Source organism: Camelus ferus, chromosome 3 (assembly GCF_009834535.1).
Source record: "Camelus ferus isolate YT-003-E chromosome 3, BCGSAC_Cfer_1.0, whole genome shotgun sequence".
NCBI classification, from domain to species: domain Eukaryota; kingdom Metazoa; phylum Chordata; class Mammalia; order Artiodactyla; family Camelidae; genus Camelus; species Camelus ferus.
The window spans coordinates 91,659,700-91,682,162 of record NC_045698.1 but is presented as its reverse complement, the minus strand read 5'-3'; the positions used below and the strand labels follow the sequence as shown (position 1 = coordinate 91,682,162).

The 22,463-nt window shown below is 47.8% G+C and overlaps 1 protein-coding gene across 1 annotated transcript in view; it reads right to left on the bottom strand.

Annotated features, from left to right (window-relative positions):
- The window catches only part of SLC22A4 (solute carrier family 22 member 4), a 39,491-nt gene extending 23,221 nt beyond the window's left edge, over positions 1 to 16,270 (bottom strand). The window contains 3 exon segments of the mRNA XM_032468634.1: positions 577 to 680; positions 15,758 to 16,023; positions 16,026 to 16,270. Coding sequence (XP_032324525.1) covers positions 577 to 680; positions 15,758 to 16,023; positions 16,026 to 16,149 — 494 coding nt within the window. The 5' untranslated portion in view covers positions 16,150 to 16,270.
- Positions 16,271 to 22,463: the final 6,193 nt, after the last annotated feature.

Genomic DNA, 22,463 nt, shown 5'->3' with positions numbered 1-22,463 from the left:
ATAACTGGGGGAGGGACGGCCACTCCTCTGGGAAGTCTTCCCCAACACTGCCACTGACCACTCCCATTTTCCTGCTTGGGTTCCCATAGAATATTCAAGGGCCATTGAGGGCATATCTCCCGGAGCTGTGATGCTGTCTGTTCCAGACTGCACTCCAGGAGGCCAAGAACCAGCCTGGATCAGCTCTGTGGCCCCAGTGTCCAGCCGGGGGCCTGACCCATGGCAGAGATGGGTGCACAGTTAGCGAGCAGGTGCTCACGCTCTGGTCTGACTCTGGCTGATGGCTGGTTGTGGACAGATCGCATGTCATCCAAGAGTTAGGGGTGGGGTGGGGAGGCAGTGGTGAGACAGTAGCAGCTTTTTTTGAGGCATTTGGTGATATAAAGACTCCACTTTCCAGAGGGTCCCAGCAAGAGGCTGAGGGCAGGGGAAACAGGAGATACTGTGGTTTCTCCTATCTCTCACTTGGTGGCCTAAGTGGCCTCTCTTTCCCTGGGTGAAAATACCCTAAATTCAGTTCAAACCAAAGATAGGCAGTGAATTGAAATCATCTTTCCTCCCTCCCAGCATCCTTACCTTTCTGACAGCTGCCCGGACACAAAGGACCCAAGGAGCACACCTACGAAGAACAGGGAGGTGGTGAGCGGCGTCTTCCAATCATCCTCACACACCAGATTCCACTGTCAGGGAAAAGCGTGAAAAGTTAGCCCAACCCCTCAGCAGGCCCAGTCCCAGCCCAGCTCAGAGGGCATATCAGCTTGGCAGCCAGGTAGGCTCTCCTCCCCTGGGCGAGGCTGTAGCTTTTGTGCAAAGGGCACAGGCCTCACAGCCCTGGGGTTGACTCCTGACTGTACCATTTACTGGGGCAAGTCAGGGTCCTCCCTGAGACTCACCCTCCTGTTCTGAAGGGAGGGTGATGACTGTGGCTCTGCTTACGTTTGTGTAGTGAGAAGCCAGCTGAGGCATGGCTTTGACTGGTGACCCCTCAGCTGGGATGCAGTATGAAGCAAAGGTGGCATTTCTGCTTCAGAAGGCATCCCAGCACAGAGGGAAGATGTTTGAAAGGCCTCAAGGGCAGGGTAGAGGGCATGGTCACTCAGTCCAGGTGTGCAAGTTTCCTTTACCTTGTTGAAAAGTGCAAGTGGTCCCTGGGGCCTGTGATTCTGTTTTCTGAATGAATTCCTCTAGAGAACCCTGTGCTCTCTGGCCCACTAACACCATAGGCCCAGCTTAGGGCCTGATCCAGGGCCCCAGTGTGCTGGGGGTGGGGTTCCTACCCCCTATGCAGTGCTCCTTATCTCCCCTCTATACTCCTCCACCCTCCTTCCCATGCAGCCCTCACCCAAGTGTGGTCCCTCCATGTCCCCGGGTCCGGGGGCTATGATAGCCCTAACAAGTCTCTGCTTATGGACCCATAAAATGAGAGTTTCAGCCAGAGTTTCAATTCCCAGCTCTCGACTTAGGGCAATTCAGCAAAATCTCAAGGGGAGGTTGCAAAAGTTTCAATGGGTGTTCAGGGAGCTTTCATTAATTAAAAAAATAAACAGATGCCCATAAATATTTGGGGGCTGTGGGTAAGGGGGTTGCTGCACGAGGCAAGATGATCCCATCTACAGGGAAACCCCCTGCCTCCCACCCAACCCCAGCTCCACTTGGCAGTGGTGCTGCTCCATGACATTCCCAAAGCAATTTAGCTATTAACTCTCACAACTTCCCTGAAATAGATGTAAAAATGAATTCACATATTTATATCATACCTCATTCTGCAGCAGAGAGAGGTATATATAAGGACACACATAAGAGAAATGTGTACAACAAAAAGCTAAGGGAATTGGGGCAAGTGGGAATCACAGGGGAGGCGGGGTTGCAAAATAACCAAGCCAGGGTAAGACTGGCCACTGGCTATACTGCCCAGGGGCCTGTCTGCTTGCCAGGGAAGCCCTGAAATCTGGCTTTGAATATCCCAGCAGCTCAGCTCTCTGGATCACTGTGCAGATGATCCACTCTGGATCATTCCACAGAAGCTCAGTTTTTCTAAGTACTGAGACCCAAGAGAAGTCTCTCCTATATCCTTCCTTCCACAGAGGGGCCACTCTGTGATGTTGAGGATAATGTCTTTGAGAACACCCCCATCCTGGAGACAATAGCAAGATTCAATAGAGTCTGCCTCTCCCGGTGCCCACAATCCTGGCCACAGGCCAGACGCCCAAGCACAGCTCTGCTGAAGAAAGACAATGAGGGCCAGGAACTCAGATCTCTACCCCTCAGACACAACTGAGGGTAAGTCTGAGACCATAGCCAGAGTAGGGTTGCTTCAGCTTGGGCCCCTGAATGGGCTTCATGGGAAAGGGCACAAACCCTCCAAAACTGTATGGCCAGATTCATGTGCCCTCCCTGGCCATGACTCAGAAGTAGACAGGACATGTACCTGAACTAATGGCCAACTACTTACAAAAATCACTTGCCAAAGTGTCAGAAAAGAGCTTGAGATCTGCCCCAACACACAGAGATTAGTGATTGAGGCCCCAAAGCCTCATGATGTGGAGTGTGACCCATTGTGCAGAAGAGTAAACTTAGGCTCTGAGACTGGTGTTTGCCTGAAGTCATAGCAGGTAACTGGGCAAGCGAGACACCAGCTCCGGCCTCAGAACTCAAACTTGTAACTGTCTGCTTTGGACAAGAATTCCAAAGGCCAGACAAAGTGAGTTTATTACATACCACCCCCTGTACTTCTTCAAGGAATGTGACCCCGGGACTAGGGACAGAAGGCCTCCACCACAGCCTTTGGCCTTGGACAGAGCTGAGGAAGTCTCGATAGTAGGGGTATTAATGTGTCCATTATCAATGATCACCATTCATCTGTAGTCAGGCAGAAAAGCTCTTCCAAAGGTAATGTGCTCTCCTTTCTTGTTCTTTTTAATATTTTTGTCAGGACATTGCCTTAGGGGAAGATAGATAGGACTTGGAGACAGAAAAGAAAGAAGAAAGCTGTCAGATGAGGGGCCAGGCATTGCATGGGCAAAGGTAGTGAGCAGACCTGGTGACCTAATTTGCAAGCCCAGTGCAAACAGAAAATTCAGGATCCTCTATTTAAAAACAGTTAAGAATTTCAAGACATCGATAGCAGAGAGTGAAAACTAAGTGGGGGCCCCTGTGTGACTGCACGGATTGATGCTCAGGAAGCTGGCCCTGGTAGTGGGTCGAGCCTGGTCTCTTTAGGGAATGGAGTAAGGAAAGAAGTTCTGACTTGGGTGCTGAGAAGTGTGAAGTGAGGGCCAGCTCTGCATTGCCCTCCTACTGGAGGCCATATGGCCATGGCTCCAGGTTCCCCTTCCCTCCCTGAAGAGGGGCCCAAGAAGCCCTGTCAGCATCATGTAGCACAGAAGGTGGCCATCTGCCCCAGGCCTTGGAGGGTGCTATATGTCTTTGGAGCTCTTGCTTGCATGTGGCAGGAGATGACAGCTGGATCTCATGGCTACCCATGGTGGGTTCCAAGGCTGGGCTCTCTCGGGGAGTTACTGTACCCAGAGTCTTTTTAGAAAGCTACCAGAGACCTGGTAATAGGACCTGAGATTGGCAGATAAAGTTCCAGCTGTGGCTCATGGGACTGGTGACCAATAAATTGGCTGCCAGCCTAAAGAGGGGCCCTTTTCTCCGTGGGACTGTTTTTGGGGAGGCCAGGCTCTGCCTGCCCAGCCCTTTGGGGATTTTAGGAGTGTGTCTTGGAGCCCCGCTAGCCAGGTCCCAGGAAGCTCCCTGTGGTTAGTAATGAAATGGCAGGACCAGTGGAAGATAATCCTTTCCTTGATGAGACAGAACTGTCCTGTGGGTCTCTGCACATGTGTGTACACACATGCACACATACACAAACATACATACACAGGGTCAGCTCAGAGCATAATGGCTGATGGCCTGGTGAGGAGCTGCCCAGCATTGCTCTAGAGCTGTACTTTGAGGTCAAAAACTACCATTTCTGAAACACAACCCACACTCACACATGCCCTGGACAGAGAGTGGGACATGGGAACCATACAGCCCAGAGTGGATAGGGTTAGGGCACTGGATGTGCCCTTGCAGGGTTACTGTGCCTGTCTCATTCTCAAGGTCTTAAACCAATGCTCCCCAGCAGAGCAGAGTAAGCTCCAGTTGGCTGGACCATCTAGCCTTCAGCTCTGCTTTAGTTTGGCCTAGAAGAATATGGCGCTCATGGTCTCAGCAGCAATAATAATAGGAATGATGAGTACAGTGTATTGAGTGCTCACTGTGTGTCTTGTATTATCTCATGGGATTTCAAAGTTGCCATATGAAATGGGTGCTCTCTTTATCGCCATTTTACAAATGAGGAAATGAAGGCACAGAGCAATGAAGTGACCAGCCCAAGTTCTAGAGGATTGGTAAAAGGAATTGCTTAATCATTTATTCAGCTGTCATTGAGCACCTGCTCTGGGCCAGACTCTGTATGGGTCACAAAGCAGACATGGTCACTGCCTCCACAAAGCTCAAGATCAAGCATACCTCACAGGACAGATCAGGTGTGCACATGTGCATGCATGAACCTAGCAATCCTGGGTGGGGCAGGCTTTGTTCTGGGCCACTAGAAGCCTTGCTCTCTGGCTAGAGAGGAAAAGAGGCACCCCCTGCTCATCCTCCAGATGGACAGAATTCTAAAACCTGAACACATTCATATAATCATTTTAGATAACTGATGCTTGCACAAGGCTAAGCACTTAAAACATAGGATACTTAATATAATGGATACGTAATATAGTGGATACTTAATATATTGTTGATGAACAAATGTTGTACAATTAGGAGTAACAGAAAATAAGTTTGGAAATGTCCTTTGAAATCACTGTCAACCTTGAACTCCCCCAAGTAGCCAAAGTCGAGCAGTTTTAGCCTTTTCCAAAGCCATAAAGGATCATAAAGATAAGTGTATCTGCGACCTGCATCGGATTGAGAATCTGGAAGGCAGCCTGATGTTGAGCAAAGAGCACAGGCTCTCTGGGGTTCTGCCACTTCTGGCTGTGTGACTTTGGGCCACTCATTAGCCCCCTTTTCCAACTTCAGAGAAGTGACAATAATACTCCCTCCTGAGGTTGTCGTGAGCATTGGACAGGGAATGTAAGTAGAGTGTCTGACATTAACCATCACAGGCCTCATTAAGTGGTAGTTCCCTTTCTACTAATCTCATGCCTTTGTCCTAAGCAAAACCATGACGTACAACAAGCAGCATTAATGAGTAAGCAAAGCAGGTTACACTTAAACCTGACTAGGCAGAAGAGATTCTTAGAAATAATAACTTTATATTCAATGACTAAAAACTAGAAAAGCTTTTACCACAAGGTGTAAAATCTCTTTACAAATGGACTTCAATCTCAGAGATGACTGTGAATGAAAAATTAGCTATAGTCCATTTAAGAATGAAAAATGGATTTCTCTTGTAGTTGTTTTTTCATTCTGGGGGAAAAAATAGGAAGTATTAGTTAGTTAATAATAGAATATACATTCACTCTTATTTCCTCTTTATAACTCAGTTGCAGATTTAAAGCTGGAAATTTCCTGACCATTGTAGGGGAGGTGGGGGAGCTGGCTGGCTATTTAATTCTTTGTGTATAAGAGCTTTATTGAGATACAATTTATATACCATAAAATTCTTTTTTTTTAAATGTCTACAATTCAGTGGTTTTTACTATAATCACAGAGCTGTGCAATCATCAGCACTATCTAATTTCAGAATGGTTTCATCACCCCTGAGAGAAACCCCATACCCATTAGCAGTCACTTCCCATTCTCTTTCCCAGCTCCTGGCAACCACGAGTATACTTTCTGTCTCTATGGATTTGCCTATTCTAGACATTTAATATAAGTGGAATCATACAATATATGGTCTTTTGTGATTGGCTTCTTTCACTTAGCACAATGTTTTCAAGGCTCATCATGTTGTTGTATGAGTATCAGTACTTCATTCTTTTTTATGGTTGAATAATATACCATTGTGTGAGTTTACCACATTCTATTTATCCATTTATCAGTTGATAGACATTGGGGTTGTTTCTACTTTTTGGCTATTATGAATAAAGCTGCTATAAACTTCTGTGCACATATTACATGGACATATGTTCTCATTTCTCTTGGGCATATATGAGGAGTCGAATTGCTGAATCATATAATAAATCTATATTTAATCTTTTTAGGAACTCCCAAAATGTTCTCTAAAGTGGCTGTGTCTTTTTACAATCCCAACAGCAATGAACGAGGGTTTCAGTTTTTCCATATTCCTATCAACACTTGTTATTGTATGGCTTTTTAACTTGAACCATCCCAGTGGGTGTTAAAAAGTATTTCCATTGTGGTTTTGATTTGCATTTCCATAATGACTAATGATATTAAACATCTTTTGTGTTGAATCTGCAGATCAACTTGGGGAGTGTTGCCATCTTAACAATATTAAGACTTCTGCTTCATGAACAGAACATGGAATGTCTTTCCATTTATTTAGGTCTTCTTTAATTTCTTTCAAAGATGCTTTGTAGTTCTCAGAGAATAAGTTGTGCATTAAAAAAATACATATTCCTGAAGAACTTCCTTTAGTATTTCTCGTAAGGCAGCAGTGCTAGCAAAAATTCTTTGTGTGTGTTTGTGTGTCTGGGAATGCTTTTATTTCATTTTTGAAAGATAGTTTTGCTAGATATAAGATTTGTGATTGATGTCTTTTTTCTTCCAGCACTTTAAATATGTTATCTCACTGCCTTCTGGCCTCCGCTGTTTCTTGTGAGAAGTCAAATATAAATCTTACTGGGATTCCCTTGGATGTGGTAAGTCATACTTTTCTTGCTATTTTCAAAATTTTCCCTTTGTCTTTGTCTTTGAGTAGTTTTACCATGATACGTCTGTGTGTGAAACTCTTTGTTTCTTCTACCTGGAGTTCGTTGAGCTGCTGAGCTGTATAGATTAATGCTTTTCATCAAATTTCAGGAAATCTCAGTATTTCTTTCACTACTTTTTATGCTCCTTTCTCTCTTCTCTTAGTGTTCCCATTATGCATGTGTAAGTTTCATTAATAATGTTTCAAACTTCTCTAAGACCCTGATCATTTCTCTTCATTCCTTTTTTCTCCCTTTTTTGGATTACAATTTGCTGATTCTTCTGTCTGTTCAAATCTATTACAAGGCTCACTAGTGAAATTTTAATTTCAGTTACTGTGTATTTCAACTCTAGAACATCTATTTGATTCTTTGTTTAATATAACTTTTATTTTTATCTCCTAATTGGTATTCTGCATTTGACGAGACGTTGTCATCATACCTTCTTTTACTTTTTAAAGTATAACTTCCTTTAGTTCTTCGAATAGATTTGTAATGGCTGCTTTGAAGTCTTTGTTAAATCTGTCATCTGTGCTCTTTCAGGCAATTTGTTTCCTGCTGCTTCCCTGTGTATGGGTCATGTGTTCCTGTTTCTTTGCGTGTCTTGTAATATTTTGTTAAAAACTGGACATTTTAGGAAATATATTGTGGAAACTCTGAGCACTGAACACCCCTTAAACCTGAGGGTGCTTGTTTTTATTTTCTGTAGCTTGTTTATTTATTTAATGACTTGGCTGGACTCTTAGTGAAGTCTATTTCCCTTGCAGTGTGAAGTCTCTGATGTTGCTCCTCAGAGGGCATAGCCTTGGGCATGTGCACAGTCACCCTGGGATAGCAATGATTTTAGCAGGGCTCTTTTTGACTGTCTCTTTCCCTGGTTTTTCTATTTAGCTGTTCGCCTCTGCTGATATCACACCTAGCTGTCAGGTTCCACCAATTGCTGGCTGATTCCTTTATTGTTTCAACAGTGCCCTGGGGCATAAAACATTTCCTCATCTAGTTCAATTAAATTCAAGATCATTTGCAGGAGTAGTTTTGAGGCAAGGTTTTGAGGTCTGTTCAGACTCCTGGAGGACTGTTATGAGCTGTTCTTTTTCTGGTTCTCTCTAGTAAACTAGTTGCCTTATGGGTTAGCTTGTTGCTCTAATGAAGCTACCAGTCTCCTTTTAATTGTTTACCATCACAATCTCCATTGTTTTAAAGAGCCCTCGTAGGCTTCAACGTCTGCACATACTGTTTCAAATGAAGTTATTTCCTGCGGGGACAGCTTTAGAGCTCTCTGTTGTTATGGACTACTTCTCCCCCTGGGGAAAATCTCTGAGCCCCTGCTCTAAAGTTGGAGAAAGGGAAAGCAGCCCTCAGAATGACACTTCTGCTTTATGAGTTGGATGCTGGTCCTTCTTTTCAGCTTGCATCACTTATCATGGAATTTCCACTCTACAACAAGCTGGGACAAGGACAACCAGCCCAATATTCTCAGCCTGTAGAACCAGGGGTAGAGCCGCTACTATGTGAGAAGGGGCTGAGTGGAGTATGGGATTCCCCAATATTCTGGTTGCACTCACCAGGAATTAAAGATTCTCTAACTCAGAGATCAGGAGATGGAAGAAGGCTAAATCTTAAAATATTCTCATTATCTTTCTTTCTTCATATTAGAGGTAAAGAAAAAGCACTCACTAGTGGAGACTCCTCAGTGAAGAGTTCTGTGGTCATCAGAGGCTGAGCCAAAGCAAAAGACCCAGGGAGTTTAAGTGGGCTGGTGGGGATGGGAGTGGAGGGGCCTGAGGAAAGAAGGAGCACTCAGAGACCTGGCTATCCCCCTTGCATCCCGACATTGGATCTACCACAGCTCTACCAGGCTCCATTCTGGGAACGAGACCGAATGGGATGGGATCTGTACCAGTCACACAGCATCAAAGAGAAACTCTAGAAGGTGCCACTGTGAACCTGCCCTCCAGTCCTCCAAACAGAGCAGGAGCCACCAGCCCTGGGCTGTCTGTGCCAATTGCTAGGGTATGTGAGTCAACCTAGCCTTCCCCCAGAGCCTCCATTCTCTCTGCACTACCTCTGGTTCAAATGGGGATCCCTGCTGTGAATGAAAAATACTGCAAGCCGTATCAGTAAACAAAGAATGCTGTGGCCATCAAGTCATCAGCTGCTACTGCCAACTCAGGATGCAGACAAGCAGGCAGCCCCCAAAGGTGCATCCTGAGAGAACTGAGAATGTGAAAGGACAGGATACTGGCCCTAGATAGCTAGGTGCTTGTCAAAGGAATGATTTCAATGAACCCAGACATTTGCTCCCTCCCATACATAGAAAAGCACTTAATTATTTAATTTGAGATAATCTGATTTTCTTTAGTCAACAGTAAGTAATGTTTTAATGTTCTGACTACCCGGTCTTTGTTTTAAAACTCCTGTATATCCTGGCTCCTCCCCTGCCTCTTTGGAGCAGTCCCTCAGAGTGATTTGAGAGTCTGTCATCCCGGGCTCAAAGGGGGTCGAGTCCTCAGAAGTCCGCCAAGTAAAACATAACTTTCAACTTTTACGTTGTGCATTTATTTCAGTTGACACTGCCTTTCTTTTGAACTCCAGAGATACACTTTAAACTAAACCAAAGTTTCAGATAACAAGGCAGATCTGCATTACCTTTGAATATAAATCAAATTTAGCCTGTCCCTAATAAGAAATCACAGTCCCATCAGAGGCCCGAGGCACCTGCAGTTCCTCCGACCAGTTCTGCCAAAGCCTTGTTTTTGTCAACACACCACATAATCTCTTAGACAAAGTGTGAGGGTTCTGCTGCCCACCAGAAGAGAGAGACAAAGTCTGTTTATCTCTTTAACTTGGCAGGAGGTGTGGGTGAAGCAGCCTCCAGAAGGTATATTCTGATATCCTGGTGGCCTTTGTCAGAGCAACACAGTTTAGAGGCAACAGGCAAACTGTTTGGGGTGAGGCAGCAACAGAGGAGCACCTTCAGGCCAGAGACAGGGAAAGCCCCTAAATCTTTATTTGTCCTCTTGCTGAACCATTGACTGTAAATAAAAGTCTGCTGGTGTTGCCTAGAGGTGGAGGTCCCCACTTTATTCCCTTTGGAATCTGGCATAGCGCAGGTCTGAGTAAACTTGGCTAATACTCAGGCTGTCCCAGCAGCCAAGTTGCCAGTCTCATGCTAGCCAGCAGTATTCCAGGGCAGCCTGCAGACCTGGTGGTAAGATAACAGCTTAAACTTGCTTCCTGTTCACACTCTTCACCTTTGGCAGAGACCACACAGGCCCCAAGGGAGGTACATCCCAGTGAGCTGCCATATGGGGTCCCATGCACTTGTCAACCAGATGCCAGGCTTGGTCTGTCTCACCGTTTCCTCCTTTGCTGCTCCCAGTGCCTCCCATAAGCACCCTGTTTGCAGAGAATAAGGCCCCCATGTTCCTGTTTCATATCTTTGGGCTGTGGGTGGAGCACCAGTGTATCCTGCTCTGTCCACTCTCTGACCCCAGGTCCCAGGAAACACAGCACAAGGCTAGTGCCTCCTGAGGTCCAGGCCCTTTACTGGATGCTCCTTCATGCTTTAGGCCATTCAGCTGGTCCACTCATGGGCTCCTAGAGGATGCAACCAGCTGGAGAGAGGATAGAAATCATTATGGTAGAGCAGTAACCCTGTCTCAGGTCACTGATGACAAAAAACTGATCTTTACCAAACAAGCCTCAGGGCCTCAGGGCCTCTGGAGCATGGAGCCTGGCTCAGAGGTGACTGCCTAATTTTTTCCAGCCCGAAGGGGGTCATCTACCTAATGATGTTCCATGGAAAAAGAGGACATGTTTGAGGCAAAGGCTAGCCCATGCTTAGACCCTGGCCAAGAGCCAGATTCACCCCTGCTGCTTGCCCCGTGGCCCTGCTGCTGAATCTAGGCCCCCTGGAGAGAGGGCATTTGCTCCTTCAGCCTCAGGGCAGGAGGCTCCTGAGCTTCCTTTCACCCATAAGGCCTTCGCTCCCTGGGGTCTGTGGCACTGAAGTGCTGGATGGAAGGTCATGCCCATGGAGACTGGTCTCACCACTGCGGTAGATCTCAGTGACAAAGACTCCATCATCAGGCAGATCGTCTGGGATGCTTGGGGTCCCTTCCTTCCCCAGCAGAAGCTTCAGTCCCACGCATTGGGCCAGATCTCACCAGCCCCTGCTCCTGTTCCTATGCTCCCACCCTACGGATAACTTAGCTAAGAGGTGACTGGTGCTCTTCCCTGGGGGCAAACACAGGCTCCTCTAGCCCTGACTCCAGAGACAGATGAAGGACCTCACCCTGGATTTTTACATTCTTTCTCCTTAAAGTGGAAAATAATTTGGTTCAAGCTGGAACAACCGGAGCAACAAAATAAAGGATAGTATTAGGTTATGACTCACGGAATAAAATAAACATGCCTAAGTCTGTACTGATATGAAGTAATAATTGTATAAGTAAATGCGAGTGAAAAGGAAGCTCTTCTTTACAGAAGAATTCCAGTTAATAAATAGGAATGAATCACCGCTAGGCAAACACCCACAGAAATAGTTGTTCCAGTGAAAGTCTAGTAATGGATGTTAAAATCACTGGGTAGAATGTCCAAGAAGAAACGGGATGTTTGTACAGTCTCAAAGTATCTCCCCCAAGATATTTATTAATTATGAAGGGGAAAAAATAGTAACTTTACAGTGGAGAAACCCAGCAGACACCAACTTAGCCAAGTAATCAAGGTTAATGTCACCAGTAGTCAGCCACATCAACATCATGTGCCTGCTGGTAAGATGCCCCGAGGACTTATCACTTCTCTGGTATTCTTACCAAAAAGGGCACAAACTCAGTCTCATCATGAGAGGAATCACACAAATCCAAATTGAGGGACGTTCATCAAAATAACTGATAGACTCATAAAAAGTGTCAAGATCATGACAAACTGAGGAACTGTCACAGACTTGGGGAGACAAAGGACTTGACAACTAAATACAATGTGGGATTCTGGACTGGATCCTAAAACAGAAAAAACAGTAGTGGAGAAATTGGTAAAATTCGAGGTCTCTAGTTTACCTAATAATATTGTCACCAATGTTAATTTCCCAGTTTTGATAAATAAATTATGGCTATGTAACTTGTAGACATGAGGGGAAGCCAGATGAAAGGTATATGTGAATTCTCTGTGCTATTTTCACAACTTTTCTCTAAATGAAAATTATTTCCAAATGAAAGTTGTTGTTTTTTCTAAGTGATTCTTAGCCCTGCACAGGACAAATAAATTGGACTTCACAAACAGCCCTCAACGAAGGAGACTACCTCACACACCTAAACACACAGACAGATGCACCTATTCAGGTCCCAACTCAGACAGCAGGTTCCTGCCTCCTGGCATTCTCTGAAAGGCATCTCCACAGCAGAACATGCCATCCTCGAGTCCCTGGCTGACCTGTCTTCCCTGTGGAGGAGCCAGAGGGTCATTTCAGGTGGGCTTCTCTGTTCCAGAAGGTATTGCCATCAGGAGATCCCATACAGAGGTATAAAGCAGAGACAGTCTGAGAATGGTCCCTCTAGCTGTATAGTGCCAGAGGGATGCCGAGGACTTGCTCAGGGCCCCTGGGCTTGATGTTATCGGGGACCTGAGGCCATTTTTTACCCCAGCATAGTATTTGGACCTGTGTCCTATTATCTGGGCCCTAGAATTCCACTCTGGAAAAAGAGGGCTCTGTCACCAGAAAGTCTCATCATCCATTAAACAGGCTGCAACCTTAACCTTAGAACGACTCCCACAGTGCCACCAGCCACAGGTGATGAGACATTTACCACCCCTCACCCACCCACCTATGACGACCATTTGCTGGTGCTACAGATGTGGTGTGGCGCATGATCTCACTGAATCCTCCCAACAACTCAGATAAGTGGGGCATTCTTATGATCCTCATTTTAAACAGCTGTAATAAAATTCACATAACATAAAATGTGCCATCTTAATGATTTTTAAGTGTACAGTTCAATAGAGTTAAATGTATTCACACTGTTGTGCAACCAATCTCCAGAACTCTTTTCATCTTACAAAATGAAACTGTATATCCATTAAACAACTACCCATTTCCCCCTCCCACCTTGGCAACTACCATTCCACTTCTGTTTCTGTGAATTTGACTACTCTCCGTAACTCATATAAGTGAAATCATACAGTTTTTGCTTTTTTGTGACTGGCTTATTTTACTTAGCATAATGTCCTCAAGGTTCATCTGTGTTGTAGCATGTGTCAGAATGTCCTTCCTTTTTAAGGTTGAATAATATTCCATTGTATGTATACACCGTATTTTATTTATCCATTATCCATTGCTGGACATTTGATTTGCTTTTACCTTTTGGCTATTGTGAATAATGCTGCTATGAACATGGGTATGCAAATATTTCAAGATCCTGCTTTCAATTCTTTTGGATATATACCCAGAAGCAATATTGCTGGATCATATGGTAGTTCTATTTTTAATTTTTGAGACTGCCACACTGTTTTCCATAGTAGCTGCACCGTACTACATTCTTACCAACAGTGCATGAGGGTTCCAAATTCTCCACATGCTTGCTTGTTATTTTGGGGGAGGGTTGTTTTGTTTGTTTGGTTTTGGTTTTGATAGCAGTCAATCTAATGGATGTCAGGTGACATCTCACTGTGGTTTTGATTTACATTTCCTTAATAATTAGTGATGTTGAGCATCTTTTCACTTGCTTGTATCCCCTTTTATAGACAAGGAGACTGAGGCACTGAGCAATGATGTAACCTGCTGAAGTCATCCCAGTGGTTAAAGGCAGGGTCAGAAGTGGCCCTCTGGTCTGACTCCAGAACTCCTCCTTGTGCCATCACCTCTGGGGAGAACCACCCCACCCTACCCACTTTCAAGCTACTCCTTTCCTTCCTCCCAACTACTAGTGCCCCTTTACCTTTTATTTTACTCCTAGCACCCAAAAAGGAAGCCAGGAAGTGAAAGACTGCTGGAAAAGGCAAGTCCTGGTGTGTATGTGTGAGAGTGTGATGATGTGCCTCCCCAGAGGTACCCACAGGCCCCTGTGAAGGGCACAACAGGGATAGCTATATACTTGTAAGCCAGGAGCTACCCACCCCTCACACCCTGAAGTGAACAAAACCAGCAAGAAAGGGGAAAGAGACTAGTCAGCCCAGCTGTCAAGGAGGGCTGCAGCCAGTAGGGCCAGCTCCAGCTCAGGTGCTGATGACACTTCCAGGACCAGAGGATGGGCAAGCACTAGGAGCCCCTGCTAGGAGATCAAAGCCAGAGAAGCACGGCCACCTCAGGGACCAGGGTCAGCATGGTGCCAATGCTGAGGGGAATCAAGAGGTGCTCCACAGGCTGAGCCCACTTTCCACAGTTCCTATTGACTCCACAGCCACCGCTCTTACCTGGCCACCAGTCTCCTGCCAAAACAATTCCCACAGCTTCCTCACTGGTCTTCTTGTTTTTCATAGCAGTGAGAGTGAGTTCTTACTCAAAACACAAATCTGGCCATGTTACCTCTTCCTTTGAACCCTTACTATTTCCTCACTGTCTTCAGAATAATGTCAACTCTTCAACATTCTTACAAGGCCATTGTGAAGATACTCCTACAGACATTTCTAGCCTCACCTGCCATTCCTTGAGTTCCAGGCCATCTTGATCTATGAAATCCCATCCCCAGAATCTGCCATGTTCTTTGCCTGGACAAGTTCTGGTCACATTTCCAGACTCAGCTCAAATTTTAACACCTCTTCTTAAGAGTATTTCCTCACCCTGCTATCTCCACAGAAAACGTAATTTTTACCCCAGGTCACACAGTAAGCCTGTCAGGATTTGAATTCAGGTTCCTGAACCCTGTTCCTAACCAGGTATGATGTTAGCTGACTCTAACATGGCCAGTGTGCCCTGTGGGCATCTGAACTTTGAAAGCACAAGGCCGGGCATGGTATCCTATTACTGTCCCATTGTGCTGAGGAAAGGGGATAGAAGACTAGCAGACACTATGCTCAGGTTTTCACATAGAGCAGAGGAGAGGCCAGAAGCTGGGAAATTCTACATGCCTGATTAACAGCAGAAAACGAGTCTATGAGGGTACCCTCTTCAGAAGATGTGTGCTGATCGAGCATCTCCTGGTCCTTATCAAATGCAAAATAGGAAATGCAGAGGACAAAGTATGTCTATATCTTGACTCTTGAAACTTAGAAATCCTGCCACTAAACCATGTCGGATGCTAAGGGACTAATGGCATAAGCTGGAGCCCTTGTCCACCTCTAGGCCCTGTGCTCAGATGGTCTCTGTGAGTCTGTCTCTTCATGAGTGCCTTGAGGTCAGGGTTTCCTGCACTTTGCCAGTATCAGGAGGTCCTCTGCTCCTTTCTAGAGAAATTGGAGCCTCAGGACAGGACCCAAGCCTCACCGTAGAGTATGACAGAACAGGAGACCCTCTGATGCTTCCAGAAGTCTGTGGGCAGGGAACAGCCCAGATCTGCCAAAGCCCTGCCCAGCAGCAGGGCTCTTCTTTGTGTCTGCATGTGGGCTCAGCAGCAGCCCCCACACCTTTCCTCAAGCCTGTGGCAGGAACTTGACTCAGGCTGTACATCTGGGGAGCCTGGGGCCGGTGGTGTCTAGGCTCTTGGGAAACAACTTGGTCTGTTGTGAAACTGTCAAAGGAAAAGGCAGATGACAACGGCCTCCTTTCTTTCTTCTCCATCCCCTTCATATTAGACAGAACAATTAGGAATGAGCCTAGGTGAGTTCTGCTCTCTCTGGCTGCACAACCCTGTTGTGCGTCAGCCAGGTTTGATGAAGAGTCGGGGACGCTGATCCAGGCATTGCCAGGGAGTCTAGGCGGGGAACTGATACAGATGAAGGGTCGCTCATACAGTCACCTCAGTCACAATGGTGGACAAGTAGACGTCCTGGCTGAACTCCCAGCCATCCAGGCAGCTCTCCTGCTCCAGCTGCTCCAAGTCCACGTCGCGCCCCGGCTCCAGCCCGAGCGCCGAAAAGTTGATGATTGTCGCGAGGCGGTAGCGGCGGCAATAGTGAGGCACCTTGCGGCCGTCCTGCAGCCGCAGCGGGAGACTGTGGTTGCGCCGAGCGAGGCTCAGGTTCGCGGTGTCCGGCACCCGGCAGCGGTGCTCCGGGGTCCCGCCAGGAACACGACTGACATACCGTTGAAGCCGTTGGGGATGATGCTGGCGCTGAGCAGAAGGAAGATGAAGCGCTGGAAGGGCCCCCACTCGCCCAGGAAGGTGGTCACCTCGTCGTAGTCCCGCATGCTTCCCGCCGCTGCTCTGCAGTCTGCAACAGCGGGCGATAAGGGCGTCCGCCGGACAGCGTCGCGCGGCGAGGGCGCTCCCCGAGGCCGTCAGAACGTTCTCGCGGGCCAGGCAGGCTGAGGGAATGTGGAGCGCGCCGCCAGGGACCGTTCCCGGGGAGCGGGCTGCGGGCGTTGGTAAGTTCCTAGGAAATGGTCGCAAAGCTGGAAGGCACGGTATAAATTCGGGACCACACCTCCATCCTGGCCGGGGCGGCGAGGGCGGGGCGGCCGGGACGGCCGAGGTGGGGCCCGGGGCGGCTCCGCCCCCGCTCCGCCCGCCGCCCCGGGCGACCCCGCGGTAGACCCGGCTGAGGCCTGGAGCTCAGGTGGGCCGCCTAGCTCCCTCGCACCCCGCGTGCCCCGCGACCGCCAGCTGCTGAGCGCCCAGCTCCGAGCCGCCGCGTTGGGCACCACGGGGGCGAGCGGGCGAAAGGGAAGAGCTGAGGCGGGAGAGCAAGGTCTTTGAGAGGTCGGGCCTCGGCCCTCTCTGTTGGCGTCGCCCAGGCCTCATCCGGGCGGGAGGCTCTCCCCTGCCACTTCTAACCCGGAGTCTGAGCTCAGAGGGCCTCGCGCGAGGCGTGGACGGGCGAGCCCGTGCCGTTGGTGCTCTCGGGAAACTTCTGTGGGCACAGGGGTGACAGGAGCACACCATTTCTTCTGGCACGCCGCTGCCCGAGTGGCCGGCACCAGCCGACCCGGCGCTCGCCTCCGCCTCCACCCCCACCCCCCACCCCACTTCTCCAATCCTAGAGGGCTGGATTCAGTTACCAGCCGGCGGAGCCCAAATTGGCATCTTCTGGACATCCAGGAGCCTCACCTCGAAAAGGGGGAAAGGGCCCAGTGCCCAGAAGGGATGAGCGAGATCACACTGCGTCTGAGATAGGCTGGGAGCCAGGGGCTACTGGGTCGTCCCAGGATCTTGTTGGGGCCTCTCGAGAAGATTTAATACGGAGCCTGGCCCTTTGTAAGACCGCGGTAATGGAAGCACCTCTTACTGCTTTCACCACCCTGGACTGTGATTTTGATCCCCCAGGGCTCTTCATCAGGGCTGGCTGCCAGTCTTCTTGGACTGGAAGGCGTCTGATTTGCGGAAGGGACCGCCCCACCCCCGCCCCCCGCCCCAGTCCAGGAACAGAGGGAGGGAGGGAGGGAGGGACGGAGGAGGAGAAGGTCCAGTTTGGCACCCAGATCTGGCAAGGTAACCAGAGTAGGGACCAGTCCGCTCAGTGTCCAAGCCTAAGACTCCTCACCTGTCGGATTTTGCACCTGGGGCAAGTACCTCATTCCTTTCATTTGCCTCAGGTTTTTCCCAACCCTCATTGCTATGCGTTACTGAGATTCCCACTTGGACCTTCTAAAGAGTCATATAGAATGAAGCAGCGTTTGTTTCCTAGTTCTGGTTCCATTGGTCAACTCCCCTGCAGTCCCAGGCTGCATATGTGTGAGCCAAACAGGTACCACTCAATTGAATTGTTTGCTACCACCCAAGAAATCCTTACCTTTTATTTATCCAATAAAGGTAAATCCATACCTTGAACCATTTAGCCTTCCATATGAAATGAATGCCCAAGTACACTGTTACAGCTGGACCCCGGGAGGCTTTCTATTCACCAGCGTCCTTCAGTGCCACTGCTAAGTGGGGCTGTGTTGCAGTAAGAATCCATTTTTTGGCTTGTATCTTCTGTGAGACAGGGCTGAGTATTTTTCCCCCTATCAATTGGTTATAGAGAACTACCCTCATAAGACCACAGGTCTGAGTTGGGGGCGAAGTGTTGATATAGCTGAGATAGGTATCATAGGAGTCTGAATCACCAGACATTAACTTAAGCTGTATGGACCTGCTCAGTCCTGATCCTGACACTACCATTTCTATTATATGATGGATTGCTGACATGCCTGCTTAATCTTATGACTTGATAGAATCTGGCAATACCTAGCTTTTACTGGACACTTCTAGTTGCCTAGACCCTTGATATCCCATGGCCAGGCACTCAGTTTTTACTGTAGCCGTGTAGTTGCTTTTCAAATGGCAAATAGCTCTCTGCTACAGAAGGCATGACCTTGTTATGGAGATCTGTACTGAAACTGTTTTATTAGGGCCTGTCTCTTTTATCAGAGGCTCTACTCTGCATTCTTATCACCATGAACATCTCTAGCACCATGGATTCTGCTGGGTCATATGGACCAAATGGCAGGGAACCTTGTACTATAGTTGGACACACTGTAGAGCTCTCTCTGGGCTTCACTCAAAAGTGGGAGTTTTCTCAGGCACCCATTAAATGGGTTATAGTAGTATTCCCATGAAGCACTATGTCTTTATTAGTGGTAGAGGGTACAGGGTACAACAACTTGCCTTTACCTTACAGAGGATGGCCTGGCATGTTCCAGACTACTGAATCCCTAATAACTTCACCAATTGGCTTCAAAATAATAAGGAATCAAAGAAGTGGGTGAGGATATAGATGAAATAAGATTGGCCATAGTAGTGGTCCTAGGGGTTCATTTTACTAGTTTGTCTACTTTTATACTTTTATATACATTTAACTCATTCTAGAACAAAAAGGTAAAAAAACCAAACCAAACAAAAAAACATTTGTCAGCATGCAAGGCCCCGAATAATACTTTTTATCTCCTATCTTCTGGCATGGATGTGTCTTACTAGAACATCTGCTCACTAGGTTATGACATATTAGCATTATGTAATCGATACAGTAAACTATCGTGATATTCTATGGAAAATCAAGACAATCAAAGTCACTAAACACTGTGATAGAGAGCAGAAGAATTAACGCAGCCCAGGGGCAAGGCGAGCAGGGTGCTCGCCAGGTTGTCAGAGGGACTCTGGACCCATAGCCCAGGCTTCTGAGCATCACAGTACATGTCACAACATCCCTAATTCAGCTGTTCATGGGCTGAGATCCCAGGGCCAGGGTGCTGGGCCACCCAGAGGCCTGAAGCCTTGGCCAGGAAGGGAGGACTAGCATGAAGCAATATCTGGATTTCTCCTGCCCTCACGCCTTTCCTTGGTTCTCAAGGAAGAAGGTAGAGGAATAAAGCATGTCACACAGGTAACCAAAAGGAAGGACTCAGATTTCATTTCTAGCTCCTTGGAGGGTCAAGGAAGGTGGCATGAGCCTGGAAAAGATCTTGAGGAAGCTGAATTTACACATTAGCACAACTGCAATTTTGCAGGCCTGAAGCAGGGCTGTCAGCAACGATCAGCAGGGGCTGCACCTCATGGGGCCTTGTGGGCTGGGTTTAGGAGTTTAGGCTTTGTCCTAAGGGTAATGGGGAGCCATGGAAGCTTTAATAGACAGAAGTGACATAATCAGAATTGCATTTTAAAAATCTCTCTTTGCTGTTGTGTGGAGAAAGGATTGAGGGGCCAGACAGGGGACAGGAAGGCCAGGCAGGAGGTTATTACAGCACTTGGGCAGGAGAATGTGGGGGCCTGGACTGGGGCTGGAGCTATGGAGGCAGAGGAAAGTGAGCTAGTCAGGGGTTAGTTAGGGATGAATGCAATCATGCCTAAACTGGTCTCCCTGCTTCCACCTTTGCCCCTTACAGTCTATTCTCCATACAGCAGATAGAGTGATCCTGGTTAAAACATAAAAGTCCAGGTCATGCCACTCCTCTGGCCTCTCATCTCAGAGTAAAAGCCAAAGTCCTTCCTGACATGGTCAGCCTTCCCACCCCTACATCTCTCTCACCTCATCTACTTTTACTAGCCACTTCATTTACACCACTCCAGACATTTCTTTGCTCTTAGAACACACAAACACGTGGTTTCTCCTCCCTGTCCCATCCAGGGTCTTTGTATTCCCTGCTCCCTCTGCAGAAATGTAGTTTTTCCAGATACCCCCACTGATGTTCCCTTACCACCTCAGGCCTCTGCTCAAATGTCACTTTATCTGTGAGGTCTTTCTAAATTCCTTATATAAAGGAATCACTTATTCTTTATTGTAATATGCTATTTATTTCCTCTATGGCACTGCATTTCATCTGGACTTTTAAAATATGTTCAAAATCTTTCCTAGTATGCAGCACAATGCCTGGAACATAGTAGATTCTCAGTAAATAATTAGTTGAAAAAATGAGTTGAGGTTGAGACTGCAGGAGGGAGACAGTGCCCATCAGGGCTTAATTCCCCTTGAGGGTTTAGGCAGTATGCCAGCAGAAAGCAGGAGAGCAAGGTGAGGAGAAAGGTGGTGGGAGGCAGGGAGGCCCAGGGTGTGTGTGTGTGTGAGACAGAGGGGACTGGCCTCAGGGCTCCTGCACCTCTCTGTGCCCAGCCTGGCGTCTGGGGAGGATGGAGGAGTCTGACCAAGGAGGTAACAGGTTGTGCCAGAAGCAACAGGAAGGAATGCAAGGGGTGGGGGAAGGGCACATGGATGGGAACTACTGACTTTGCCTGGGGATGGGTGGGCCAAGGCTTTGCTCTAAAGGGAAGGGTCAGTGGATCAGGGACTTGAAAAGTGAGTAGGAGTTTGCTGGATAAAGAAGAAAGAATCAAGGCATTTTGAACTTAAGAAAGGTCTGAGGGGTGTGAAAAGGCAGGGTGGCTCAGAGAATGGTGAACTCTTTGGTGTAGTAGAGGAAGTGAGACCAAGTGGTTAGCAACCTGAGGTCTGAGAGGCTTTACATGGTAGGCCTAAAACTGATCTGTCAGTGACTCCATCTGAGGGCCCTGGGGCCGTGGTGGGGCACAGGGGGAGGGTTAGGTCCATGAAGTAAGAGAGCGAGAGAATCTTCCAGCTGTCCTGAAATGGACCCCAGAAATGCTTAGGAGGCAGAACCCCATACACAGTGAGAGGTAGGCTGGGATAGTTGGGGTGAGTGTGTAGAAGATGACGTCTAAGTCTCTGGTTTGAAGGCCTCTAAGGTGAAGACCTGTGAGAGGGACAGGTTTGGGGACAATAATGAGAGTTGGTCTGGGCCGGTTGGGCTGGGATATTAGAGCAGGCAGATAGCTAGATATGAGCAGAGAAGGGGGGACACATGCCAAATGGCAGGAATTGGGCAAAAAAGGTGGAGCATGGGCAAAATGCAGGAAACCATACATCATGTAATCAACAGAGGTCCTTGGTCAGACCGAGAAAAGCAGGAGCCTCTGGACTGATAAGAAATCACACATTTCAGGGTGACAAGTGTCCTGGTGGCCAACAAAGAAGAGTGGGTAGAGGCAGGAATCTCCAGTGTCTGAATGTAACCTTTTGCTCATTATGCCTTCATTACAATAAAATTAGCCTTCCAGATTAGAAGTACCCATCATGCACGAATGCCAAGATACTTCCGATCCAGACTAAATAAGGACAAAAATCCCTCCTCCCCTCGGGAAGGTGGAACTGGATGAAAATCAGGGAATACTTCAAACCCTTCCCTCCCTAATTCCACCCATTTATTTTTACACCCTATATAACCAGCTTACCAAGGAAATTCGGCGCAGCTGCTCACCTGAGCCTGCCCGCTCTCGTCTTTAGAGTGTACTATCTATCCCTTAATAAATCCTCACTTTACTTTTTTAACCTGTCTCCTCTTAGAATTCTTTGTGCAAGGAGACTAGAACCTAATCCCTGGCAACAGGGGCACTCTTAACTGGGAATCCTGCATCTGTGTCTCCTCCTGGAGATTCAGCTGCCCAGTCTCACGATTAAGCCCCTGGGTCACAGAGACCTTGTCCCACAGAGGCCTTGTCCCAGTACATTTGGACTCAGTCATGGCCCCTGGGCAGAGAAGGTGGTTATGGGACTGGCAGAGCCTGGTCCTTGAACTGGGAAGACTGGCAGCTCTGGGCACCACTCCTCTTAGCTGTTGTGCCCGCCACCCTCACTAGGATGCTTACCTCTGCGAGGGTTGATATGGCTGCTGCAGCCCTGTGAATGTGGAGCTGTTGGTCTCGGGGAGCCAGAGGTGCCTAGGCAGCTCAAGGACTCCTCAACTTGGGTGTATAGGCCCTGTGTGGGGAGCGGGTGTCTGAAGGATTAAGGCGAGCGCTGGCGGCTGCTGTGAGTGGGGAGCCTGGTCTCTGCAGGTTTGCATCTGAGAAAGTGGTGCCGGCCTGTGCGGGTAGCTCGGGTATTTTTCCACCTGCTCTTCTGCTTAATGGCTTCCCTGGCTGCCCATCATCCCCTCTGCTTCCGCCTATGGAGGTGGGGCTGGGACCTGGTCTGCAGAGGAAGAGGGATGGGTATGGAACAGTAGACTCTTCCACCAAGCCGTCCTATTACCCTTAGGCGTAGTTCAGTATCTCCCCAGATCAGCTGACCAGTCCA